At 34.3% G+C, this 12,279-nt stretch overlaps 2 protein-coding genes across 2 annotated transcripts in view; one reads left to right on the top strand and one right to left on the bottom strand.

Annotated features, from left to right (window-relative positions):
- The window catches only part of LOC129798599 (protein YIPF1), a gene marked incomplete at its 5' end in the record, with an annotated part of 12,545 nt that extends 9,252 nt beyond the window's left edge, over positions 1-3,293 (top strand). Inside the window, 4 exons of the mRNA XM_055841863.1 lie at positions 204-410; positions 1,089-1,183; positions 3,050-3,126; positions 3,188-3,293. Coding sequence (XP_055697838.1) covers positions 204-410; positions 1,089-1,183; positions 3,050-3,126; positions 3,188-3,256 — 448 coding nt within the window. The remainder of the gene's footprint in view (positions 1-203; positions 411-1,088; positions 1,184-3,049; positions 3,127-3,187) is intronic.
- A 4,260-nt stretch (positions 3,294-7,553) lies between these two features.
- On the bottom strand, positions 7,554-9,401 carry LOC129798425 (L-dopachrome tautomerase yellow-f2-like). The gene is made up of 2 exons (XM_055841570.1): positions 9,226-9,401; positions 7,554-9,067 (listed from the first exon to the last, which is right to left on the bottom strand). Exons 1-2 carry the CDS (start codon positions 9,359-9,361, stop codon positions 7,773-7,775), a joined length of 1,431 nt encoding a protein of 476 aa, XP_055697545.1. The 5' UTR covers positions 9,362-9,401; the 3' UTR covers positions 7,554-7,772.
- Between the last annotated feature and the right edge of the window lie 2,878 nt (positions 9,402-12,279).

The following is a 12,279-nucleotide window of genomic DNA, read 5'->3' as shown; positions in this document are numbered from 1 at the left end:
TCTTCAATGTGGACACCTTCATGGTTATGGATAGAATTGCATCGGCAATAATTCCCAAGAGAGCTCCGTCGACATATCGTCGGTTGCGTCTACCTCTGTCGTATCTAGCTGTATTTCTTTTGTGTCAGCATTTCACGCAAGAGGGGACGTCTGTATTGTAGCTTGCACCGAATGCAGATACAAAACAAATGCAGATACGACAGAGGTAGACGTAACCGACGATATCTCAAATCCCAAATTGATGCCAATCCAGATCTCTATGGACCCATCTGGATTGTCATTACACTTATCTTTTCCATTGCAATCAGTGGAAACATTGCAAATTATCTACAAAACTCTAACTCCAACTATCACTGGCACTACAATTTTCATTTGGTTTCGTACGCTGCCACAGCTATTATCATTTACGCCCCGTCAAATAATATCTGCAGATATCTTTAAGATTTCTGTAGAGAAAATCTACACCTCTACAGAATATCTGCAGATAAATTCTGTAGATATTCTTACGAATTTTATTTGGGCTTGGGACAAAATTCGTCAGAATATTTCGGCAGATTTTCTGACGAATTTCTGTAGATATTCTGTAGATTTTTTCTACATACCAGACTTTCCAGACAAGATGTGTCAGAAGAGATGGAAAAATTTTTCACTGATTGCAAAATTCAATAGAGTTATTTTTTGTGATATCACGGTGTTTATATAAAATAAAGAATTCTGCGACGCCGTGTTACAAGTAGAGAAAAGTGAAGTGAAAACTTTAAACAGAGTGTCGACCAAAATTTCGTGTTTTTGTATCATTCGATTGGCGATTTTTAAGAAATTAGTATTTTTGCTCGCAGTTTTTTTACTTATCTAAAATGTGTACTCGGTAATGCTTGTTAAGCAGAGCATACAATTTTCTTTATAACTTCTACAGTTTCTTCATAAATCAACAATATTTTTGTGAAGTAATGGAGGTTATGCAGATTTTCTAGGGAGAAATTCTGCCGAGAATCTGCAGATTTTCTCTGAATGTACTAGAATATACCGTTAAAATTCAAAAAAACCTCCGAGTAAAATCGGCAGGTAGAGCAATGATTTGACGGGGCATGTTTGGTCCCCTTAGCCCCCTGGGCAGCCTTCAAATGGAGTTTAAAGCCTGTTAATGCGGATTTGGAAACTGATACCACCAGCTACACACCAGAGGGGCAATTCACGAAATTAACCAGTCAAAATTTTGACTGGTTACTGCATGTTTTCTGTGAAGCGAATTTCGCCAACCCGGTAAAAGGTGCGTCTCCTCGCTAAAAATGGAGGGTGTACAAGGTTTTGGGTCTTGTACCTGCTGGAATTTCTGGGTGTACCAAGACAATTTCACCCGCCAGCTCGAGACCGGCGGGTACGATTTTTTTACCAAAATCTTACGAAAAAGTTATTTATTTGCATTATTTCATTTAAGTAAAGATACCCAGACACAACAATAATAATAAAATATTGTATTTTAAAATTTTATAAACGTTAAATACTTCATGCGTTCTGAAAAATAGATTTTGGGAAAGTTCAGTGATTAAAGGAATTACTATTTAGGGATTTTATAGGTCTTATATTCTTTATTTTTAAATTTTACATACAATATTTCACCAAGCTAAGACTTCTACAATGATATTAAAAAAAAATTGTGATATCAAATTAACCTTCTCAAGACCACCACGTGTCAATAAATACACGCATCAAATATATTATATTTGCAACGTTTGAAGTACCATTTACCACGTTTAAGTACAAAATGAATCAAATTTTTATTATCAGAATAAATACAATTTTTCTGATGTTACTCCTGACTCTCGAGAGGTAATTGGTCTTTACAAACTTACAACATTTATCATAATTCTTAGAAAATATATGTGACGACATCTTTAATACCCAAATAATTTTTTAACATTCTAATATTTAAAGTTTAAATTGTATTTAGAATTTAAAACAAACTCAACGATATTTTGGAAAAATGGATTAAAATATAAACATTTATATTTGCACTAAACCAATATTGCTTTATTTATTTTATTTGATATGAAGGATATGAAGCAATATAAGTAACACCATTTAATCTTCAACAAACTACACCAAAATATAAATTATATTGGTATTTGAATTAAAATTAGAATGCTTCTTCAAGTTCTATAAAATTATAACGACTCCCAATTTTAAATACGCGCCATAAATTACCTACCAATTGTGTTTTGCCCACTTTTCGGCGAATAAAGATAGACTGAAAACCCGTCAAATCATTGCTCTACCTGCCGATTTTACTCGGAGGTTTTTTGAATTTTAACGGTATATTCTAGTACATTCAGAGAAAATCTGCAGATTCTCGGCAGAATTTCTCCCTAGAAAATCTGCATAACCTCCATTACTTCACAAAAATATTGTTGATTTATGAAGAAACTGTAGAAGTTATAAAGAAAATTGTATGCTCTGCTTAACAAGCATTACCGAGTACACATTTTAGATAAGTAAAAAAACTGCGAGCAAAAATACTAATTTCTTAAAAATCACCAATCGAATGATACAAAAACACGAAATTTTGGTCGACACTCTGTTTAAAGTTTTCACTTCACTTTTCTCTACTTGTAACACGGCGTCGCAGAATTCTTTATTTTATATAAACACCGTGATATCACTAAGAATAACTCTATAGAATTTTGCAAACTTCAGTGAAAAATTTTTCCATCTCTTCTGACACATCTTGTCTGGAAAGTCTGGAATGTAGAAAAAATCTACAGAATATCTACAGAAATTCATCATAGATTCGTCATAAATCTGCCGAAATATTCTGACGAATTTTGTCCCAAGCCCAAATAAAATTCGTAAGAATATCTACAGAATTTATCTGCAGATATTCTGTAGAGGTGTAGATTTTCTCTACAGAAATCTTAAAGATATCTGCAGATATTATTTGACGGGAAATGCATTAATTAGGGTTATTTCACTTTTCGCCACACCAAACGTGTCTCCGCCATATTCGCCATCCAGTCAATTTTGACTGGTTATTTCGTAAATTGCCCCTCAGGACTTTTAGCATTGCTTTGCATTTACGGCTACTCACTTGCAATTTACATTCCAGTTTCTATCCTCTGGGTTATTCAGGTATTTAGCTCGAATACCTAATAAATTTCCTTTTGTTACTGAACATAATTTTCTTGTGTAGATCTCGATTCTTCAATGGATGCTAGTGATAACAGCAGCTTTAATGTCCGGAACTGTTTTAATTTCGTGATGATGCCAGCACTTGGCAATTAAAATTATTAATTACGAATTTAAACGATATAATAAATCTTGAAAAAAAAATGCTTTCAGAGTCTGCAATTATCTACAAGTAGAAAATAAAATTGAAGATTTGTGGAGAAATATTATTTTATTTATTTCGATGTAACCGGGCTTTTATTGCCATTTTGTACATTGTTCAGTTTACAAGTTTATTATTCAGTTTTACAATGTTTCGTGAAAAATGTCCATTCAGACGCTTCAACAATTTGCACCGGGCGGGACTCGAACTCACAACTGTGACAGTCGAGCCAGGGGTCACACCGCCCAAGAGCCGAACGCTCTTACCAATTGCACCACGGACCCCCTTTGTGGAGAAATAAGTTAATGTTAATTCTAAACCTTTTCGAAGTACTTCCTTCAGGGCTTCAAGAAACTTGGTGCAGCTGAAGAAAAGCTGTCTAAAGAGGAGCTTTCTTTAAAGTTAAAAGGGGACATGCATTTACATTTCTGTGATTTTCTTCTAGGTTGAATAGATAGACAATATTGAAAGGTAGGTAAACAATTATTTCAAGAGGAGAGCCAGCATGTTTGAAATACTTTTTTATGTTTTGACTTTAAGACATTATATCCAAAACTGAGAAAATTATCTTTAAATATTGTATAGCGCTTTAGTATACTATAGGCCAGTATAGACTTCATTAAAATAACTCGATTAGTGTTCTTGTCACATTTACTTAAATAATCAAAAGAATAAACCACCGCATGTCAAACTACCCGCATCTCAAACATTTAGGCTCTACCTTGCTTTAAAAATATGTAATCAATTATTTTAAGATACCCATTTAATCTTCACAAACTGTCCCACGAATGGCTTCAGAAACTTTTACTCGGAAAATTCTTGAATTGACTTCATTTAAATCAAGTGGGGAGCGTCCAAAAATGACTGGAAAGTGATTAGTATTAAACCACAAATATCCCCTCGAATCAACAAAGATTTGTAGTGGGTATAAAAGTTTTTCGGACTCAAACACCACACCAATATTATCCGGATTAAGTGGCTTATTCATATTCCAACATCTAATTCTGTATGAATTCATATCTGCATAAAAAACTACCCCATATGTGTAATCTACAGTTAACTTAACAGATTGACCATCACATCCTCGATATCCCATAATCCGGAAATCATCTTCCTTGTAATTTCTCGGGGCTTTCCTTCTGTTTTTGAGGATTCCTGTAGAAACGGCAAATTGAGCTGTACTTGCTCCTGTAATGTAAAAAGCTGTTCGATCTCCAAATTTGTCTGAATACCCTAAACCTATTGAAATAATTCCAAGAGGATTTTCGTATTTTAGCGTTCGATCAAATACGGCATGTGATTCAGCAGCAACTGGTAAAAATGTTTCATGATCAGTAAAAGCCCAAAATTCATCATTCTTGTAGTCATAAACCAACAAGTAATTGGCGTAAATATTGGTTATGTAAATAAAAAGGTCATCACAGGAATTTTTAGACTGATAGTCTAAAGTTATGAACATTAAACCAAAGGGCACTTTTTCAGATATTCGTTTTGGAATTTCAGCACGGCGAGTTACTGTAAATTCTCGAGTTTCACACCCATCTATAGGCAAAGAAACTTCTACAAGTGCAGGATTTTGGATGATGTATGTTTCTGTTCCATAAAACGACAATATTCCTGTATCTATAAAGAAGACTCTATTACATTTCTCATCAACATTTACATGATAAACTGAAATGAGTCTAGGGCTATGATTCGGATTTATTGGTGCTGGAGAAGGAGAACTGCCAAAGAAAGCCAACTTGGTTTTTCATAAACATGGTGAAATTCTGATTTGATTTCCAAAGATCGATACTCGTGTGTATTATTGTTAGGTCTGTACCAGTATCGCTTTTCTTTGCTTTCTTCCGGACCGCCGTCAAAATCTAACTCTTTAAGAGCATTTATTTCATAATTTGGAAAGCCCCAAATTTTAGGACTTGATCCTAGTTCGTAATCACTAACACAGAATGCTGCCAATGATGATGGAATACCAGGTCTCAGTCGACTAACAGTTATTAGCATTAATCCACTTCCCGGATGATACCCCATTCCCATCACGTCATTATTTTCCGGGATATAGTACCTGTAGGGCCCCACGTAAGAATTTTCTAAAAACAATTGCGCACTCAGTTACTGGATAATTATTCACAAAAATTATGTGAAATCTGTTTACCTGATTTTGGTAGATTTTCAAACTCAATTTTATTCCACTTGTAAACTTCTTCAACATAATAATGATTATTTCCTGAGGTAAAACAGAAGACGCAAAGGTATAAAAATAATTTATATAAGAGAGATTTCATTTTTCGAGTGTCTATTGGTACATAGCTGATCAAAAACTAATTTAAACTCTTTCTAAAAAGCGATCTTTTATACTTCCTGCAAGAATTTCTTGATTTTTGTTGTATATGTACATAAGAGACATAAATATCGAGACATAATACTAAATTAAATTCCTACAAAAATCGGGGATGAGGTGCTTAAAGCGACTTGTTCCATAAATTTAGAGAAATTTGCATATAAATTCGATAAAAATATTGTAAGAGATATCTGTTTCATAGTTGAATAGTTTCTTTTTTAGGTGTGATTCCTTCTAATCACACCTATTGTAATCCTCGGATTTTCTCAAAGTGCTCCGATCGAGCTGAAATTCACAGGGTATATGTTTTGAACATCCCTGATGCTGAAAATCATAAGCCGGCAATTTCGGGTCCGGCTGCCGTCCGGCCGTCCGTAGTACGCAATATCTCTGGTTTGGATAGAGATATCTTCACAATTTTTTTTTAAATATATCTACGCGCGCGTACGACGATTTCTGTGCTATTAGTTTTTTTGAAAAACCGGTTCTAAACCGGTTAAAAATCTCGTTTTGTAGTTTATCTCAAAATCTAAGCATGCGATTTTGAATTTTTTATGTTTATGTTGTAGCCCAGAAAATTTAGACCAATTTAAAAAAAAAAATTAATTTTTCGCGGATTTTCGCGGTTTGCGTATTTTTTCGCGAATTTTCGCTGGGCACGAATTGTTTCGCTGATTTTCGCGGGGCGATTTTCAGACACTTTTATACATTCCTATTTTTTCAATTTCAAGTGAAATTTTGCACATATCAAGCCAGAAAGAGGCTCTAAATGGACGTAAAGTTTGGGGCCTCTATCTCTCATAGTTTCCGAGATAATCGACTTTAAAGATTTTCAGACACTTTTATGCATTTCTCATCCAGTTCTTTTCATTTTCTAGTGAAATTTTGCACATATCAAGCCTGAAAGATGCCCTAAATGGACGTAAAGTTTGAGGCCTCTATCTATCATAGTTTCCGAGATAATCTACTTTAAAGATTCTCAGGTACTTTTATACATTTCTCATCCAATTTTCCTTATTAATAGCGATAATAAGTTACATAAAATTTAAACGAAAGATGCATTATTTATGTATAAATATCGCTAAAGTTTGCCACAATCCAAATTTGCAACGAAGGAATCACACCTCTATAAGCTGATCTAGGCTTATCACTGGCTTATAAAACGCGGGTGGCGAAAAGAACTAGCAGAATCAGCAGAATTCTTAATTCGGATTCAGAAATTGTGTCCCCAACATATGCTATTTTAGGTGAAAATCTATATAGTATCTGAGCCTCGACATATTGTTTTTTTATTATTATTATTATTATTATTAAGCCTAATGTTGGTTTTGAAGTTACTGAAACTTTGTGGACTTACATGATACAAAATTTTATAATTTGTTTTTAAACTTCAACCCAATAAACGCCTACATCTATATTATTCTACAACTCTAAATCATTAAATCAATAACAAAAATAATACCGGGGGACACCGATAAACGAAACAACCCCTCTATTTTTTGACCATCATTTTTTCTTTTAAAATATGCGTGTTTTATTTAGAGTTTGACCAAAAAGAAACCAAAGATACTTATAAAAAAAAACTTTATGACAATTCGAACCAGACACATAAAAGTCAAATTAACAAATTAATATCTACTTTGTCTGATTTTATTTTCAAATAACAAATTGACCACTAAGACCAAGGTGAAAACAAAGAAGTCACATGTTAATCGTCAAAGTTAAGAAGAGTTACATAATACAAAAACCATTCCATTTACACTCTTATTTTTGGAAAATATTCTGCATCCACACGCCGAATTATGAAAAACCTGTAATTCTGATAAACTTTTTTGAACTTACTTGTGATACCAAGGAAAGAATTTTTCCCCAAATGAAAAGAAATCCTTTCCATTTATAAAAGCTCTTTATTGATATGTCCTCAACACTAAACCCTCATATCTTTTTAAAATTTTATTAAGAAGTATAAAGATTTTTATTTAGTTATTTTTACATTAAAAAGGCCCTCTGTGTTAGTAATTACTACACTTATGCAAAGATTTACGGTTTTCATCATCCTTTCGTTTAATATAATAGATTATTTTCATATTTGTAATTTTTTTTTTCTTAATTTTCACACACGGTTCCTCGAATTGCTTCATCAACTCTAATGCGGAAAACTCTGGTAGACACTTGATATGGATCTAAAGGTATATCTGATGCATATATGATTGGAGTATAGCTAGATTGGAACCACAAGTATCCTGCAGAATCTACAAATATTTGAATAGGTAAGGTAAACTTTTCAAATTCATGAACAACACCAATGTTATCTGGATTAAGAGGCTTGTTAATATTCCAGCAGAGAATTTGATTCGATTGGAGTTGTGTATAAAACATCACTCCATAGGAATAATCAATGGCAGTTTTTACAGGTTGGTGATTACATCCTAGGTATCCCATGATACTAAAATCATCTGAATTAAAGCTAATATAGGAATTTGCCTTGTTCTTGAGTACTCTCGTGGAAACAGAGTATTGAGCTGTACCTGCTATCTTGGTGTAGAAAGCTGTACGGTCCCCATTAGTATCGGGAAATCCTAGAGCAACTGAAAACAACCCCAAATTTGCGTTGTAATTAAAATAATTATCAAACACAAAATATGATTCTGAGATAACTGGTTGGAAAGTTTGATGGTCAAATGTCCAAAAATCATCGTTCTTATAGTCATAAACCACCATGAAATTGTAAAAAGTGTTTGTAATGTAAACAAAGAGATCTTCACATGAATTGTCCGACTGATAATCCAAAGTAACTTGAACAAATCCATTAGAAGCTCGCGCAGCTATGTGATCAGGTAAGACCGTACGTCTGAGAATAGGAAAATTACGAGTTTGACATCCGTTTGCTGGCAAATCAATTACCCAAAGAGCTGGTTTCTGAATAGAATAGGTTGCATTTTTATAATATTGTACTTGTCCATTATCCATGAAGAATACTCTATTACATCTTTCGTCAACCGTAATGTGGAATGTCGACACAATTCTTTCTAATGGCCTTCCATAAATTGACAAAGGCCTTATGCTTGAGAATCTATTATAAGGGTTATTATAGTAATATCCCACTGATGGACTGCGATCTCCTGGTTTGTTCCACACTCCTACTCCTCTCTCTTCTTCAGTTGGTATGGAGAAATCAGATGGTTGCAGGTCATTTATTTCGTAATTCGGAAATCCCCAGATTCTTGGACTTGATCCTAATTCATAATCACCAACACAAAAAGCTCCCAAATTAGTAGGAACTCCAGGTCTCATGCGAAAAATGCTCACTATCATCAATCCACTAGCTGGATGATATCCAAGACTAGCAATATTGTTGTTTTCCGGTATGTAATACCGATAGGGTCCAATGTATGAATTTTCTATAGAAACAAATTACAAAAAAATAAAAAAATATAAGGCCATTGAAATTAGGTATAATATGTTAAATTAAAAGAAAAGCATTTATTATTATGCCTTTGTGTCAATGATTCTCTATTAAAATTTTTTAGAGACTTTTACAATGTTTAAGATACATTACCTAGTTTTGGTAAATATTCATATTCAACTTTGGTCCACTTATACACTTCGTCTACATGGTGTCCATTCTTATAATAAAATTGGCCAGTAACTTGCAAAGCAAGAACACAAAGTCCTATTCCTAAAGTGATCTTCATCCTTAAACACACTACACTGCTCAAGTAAGAACAAACTAAAAATGACACTCTCTTTGCGTTCAAGATTGTCTTTTATACTGGATTTGATAGACTAATCCTGTTTTACAGGAATATAAAACAATATTGATTGGAAGTCCGTTCAATAAATTTTCCAGCACCTCCACTCCAACCCGATCTATTTTTTTTTTTTACCAATATTCAAACATCACCAATATCTAGTTTTTAGATATACTCAGCAATATGCTAATTTTTTCCATGATTGCTTTTTAATTCGTTTTAAAGACAAATGTGAAAGAAAATTTCTCATTGTTCAGAATTTAACGAAACAAGAAAATTTGATAAATTGATTTATCAATATTCGCTAAATTTAATATATATTTGATTAGTAAAACTGGACTTTGTCATTTTACTGCATAGAAATCAAAGAGAGAGCAGTTATATATTTTTAAGGGGTTAGGTCAAAAAGACTGAAAAACATATCTTTAACTATATGTATGTATATGTATATGCATATCTTTAACTATTTTAACTGCTCGAACTCCAAAAGAGAGCAGTTTTGACAATCGTGTTTTTTTTTTAACTTTTCTCCATCCTGGCTGCCAAACGGTAAGAGATATCAACTTCCAGTCTTCGATCACCCCTCCTCAAATAACATTATCTCAAACGTAACCTCTTTATTTTTCCCTCTCTCCTCTACCCCCCAAAAATATGTAAAAAATGAGGTTTTTTTTAACTTTGCAAAAAATTGGCCCTGGCGATTTCGTTCATTTTTGGAAATGTTTTGGAGGTAGTCCAGCTGAACATTTCGTTCTTTGACACCTATCTCCGGAAAAATAGCCATCTTGAATTATTCAAGATGGCCAATTAATTAAAAGGTTAAAGATATTTTGAAACTCTCTTCTTGAACAATTTTTAACTTCAAGATGGTATGTGGTGATTTATAGACAAATTTAATTCAACATTAATTAAATCGATTAATTCGACGGCAGAGGTCTTCCTCGTGAATTCGAGCAGCTCGCAAAGCCTCGGACGCTTTGCCATCCCTGTTTTGAACGCAATAAATTACATATTTAATTCAAGCTCTTAAGAATTTAAAAGTACAATATTTCAACTATACTTTTATAAATTTTCTATTAAAAATCTTAAAGACTCAGTCCTTGGACTCTAATTTTTGGGTGTCATTTTTGACTTACTTTGCAGTGTCCAAGATTACTCACGCAGAGTAAAGGGACAGATAATCCTAACCGGCTTATGTAGGTGAGATTCTTAACGTGAGCTAACTCGGAGTGCATGCAAATTCGATTTGATGCTGAAGTAGGGAGACGCCATTCAGTTATCTTGAATCAAATTCGTGAAATTATACAAGTTTTGTATTTGAACCAAAATGTCAAGGATTTGGATGAACTGACAGAAAAGTGTTATATGGGTGAAATGTAGACCAGAATGTTCTCTATAATTTTGCCGTAGAACTTGAACTCATCGATTACTCAGAAGCCAAGATAAGCGAGGTTTTTTGTTTCTTAACTCGTTTTTTCATCCAGAGTGCCCCAAGTGTTCATTTGTTGAACTTCAACTAAATCAAAGAATTGTTGTATTTTGCGGGACTTTCCATTTAAACCCCTATTTTAAGTGTCTCGGTGGAGTAGAGGCAGTCAAATTGGCATCTGAGTGATTTCAAAGCGTTATTATTGGAAGAATCAATTTTTTCACACTTAAATGGCAAAATCGGAGTGATAGCGTAGTCTGAGCGGAAAATGATGTATGGACGAAATGTAGAGACAAATGTGCTCTACAATTATGTTGAAGTAATCATCAAAATCGGTTCAGCGACAGTCGAGATAATTGAGGTTAGGTGATATTGAAATTGGTTTTTCGACTGTGGCGCCCCTGGTGTTGGTCCCACGAAGTTCAAATATTCTAGAAAGTTGTAGCATTTGGTGAGATCTTTCGTATAAGCCCTCATTCATCAAAATCGGTCACATAGAACCGGAGATATGATTTTTTGAATTTCGTGAAATTTGACCCCTCATATCTCCGGTTCTATTGAAACCACAGCGCACATACGCACCATTTTGGAAACGTCCTAGACTGGACTACAACATACTAAAATTTCATTAACTTGCACAATGCCGTTTTTGAGAAAAGTGACTTTGAATTTCGATGAATTTTGACGCTATCACAGCGCCACCTGTGGTGACTTTTTGAACTTCCATCTGAAAGTGCTCTTCGAGACGAAACCAAAAAGGTAAAATTTAGGTCGATATGTTAGTTAGAACCGGAGATAGAGGCCGGTCAATGTTCGAACTTTGACCCCTTATAGCTCGGGTCAGGGGTTATGGATCGACTTAAGGTTTTTTTTGTTTGATAGGTATAATCAACGGCTACAACATACTAAAATTTCAGCCCGATGCACAATGGAATTTTTGAGTTATTTAACTTATAAGATTTAAAAATTTTCTTTTTAATAATAGCGCCCCTAGCGGTGGTTTTATGAACTTGCGATGTTAGAAGGGGAAGTGGCATTTCACGAGAGCTTTCCAAAAAGCCCTCACTTTTTAAATTCTGACAATTAGAACCGGAGTTATGGCCATTTTAAGAAATTTTTTTTGGACCCTTATAGCTCGGGTCTGGGGGGTCAGGGGACCTTAAGTTTGGTATTGATGGAAAGCTCTAAGGCCCAGCTATAACATACTAAAATTTGAGCCCGCTCGATGCCATAGGGGCGGAGCTATTGAGAAAACAAAAAAAGGGGGGTCTTCAAAATGGCGGAAGGAGGGGTGGGGGGTGGGGGGTCTATGCACCAAGTTGCAATTTTCACCCGATATATAACCTTTGCCGAAAACCGCAAGTCGATATCTTTTTTAGTTTAGGAGCTATTAAGCTCCAAAGAGCGGCCGGCCGGCCGGGAACGTAAATTA

This window comes from Phlebotomus papatasi, chromosome 1 (assembly GCF_024763615.1).
Source record: "Phlebotomus papatasi isolate M1 chromosome 1, Ppap_2.1, whole genome shotgun sequence".
NCBI classification, from domain to species: domain Eukaryota; kingdom Metazoa; phylum Arthropoda; class Insecta; order Diptera; family Psychodidae; genus Phlebotomus; species Phlebotomus papatasi.
The sequence above is the reverse complement of the archived record's forward strand: the minus strand, read 5'-3'. Positions and strand labels throughout refer to the sequence as shown.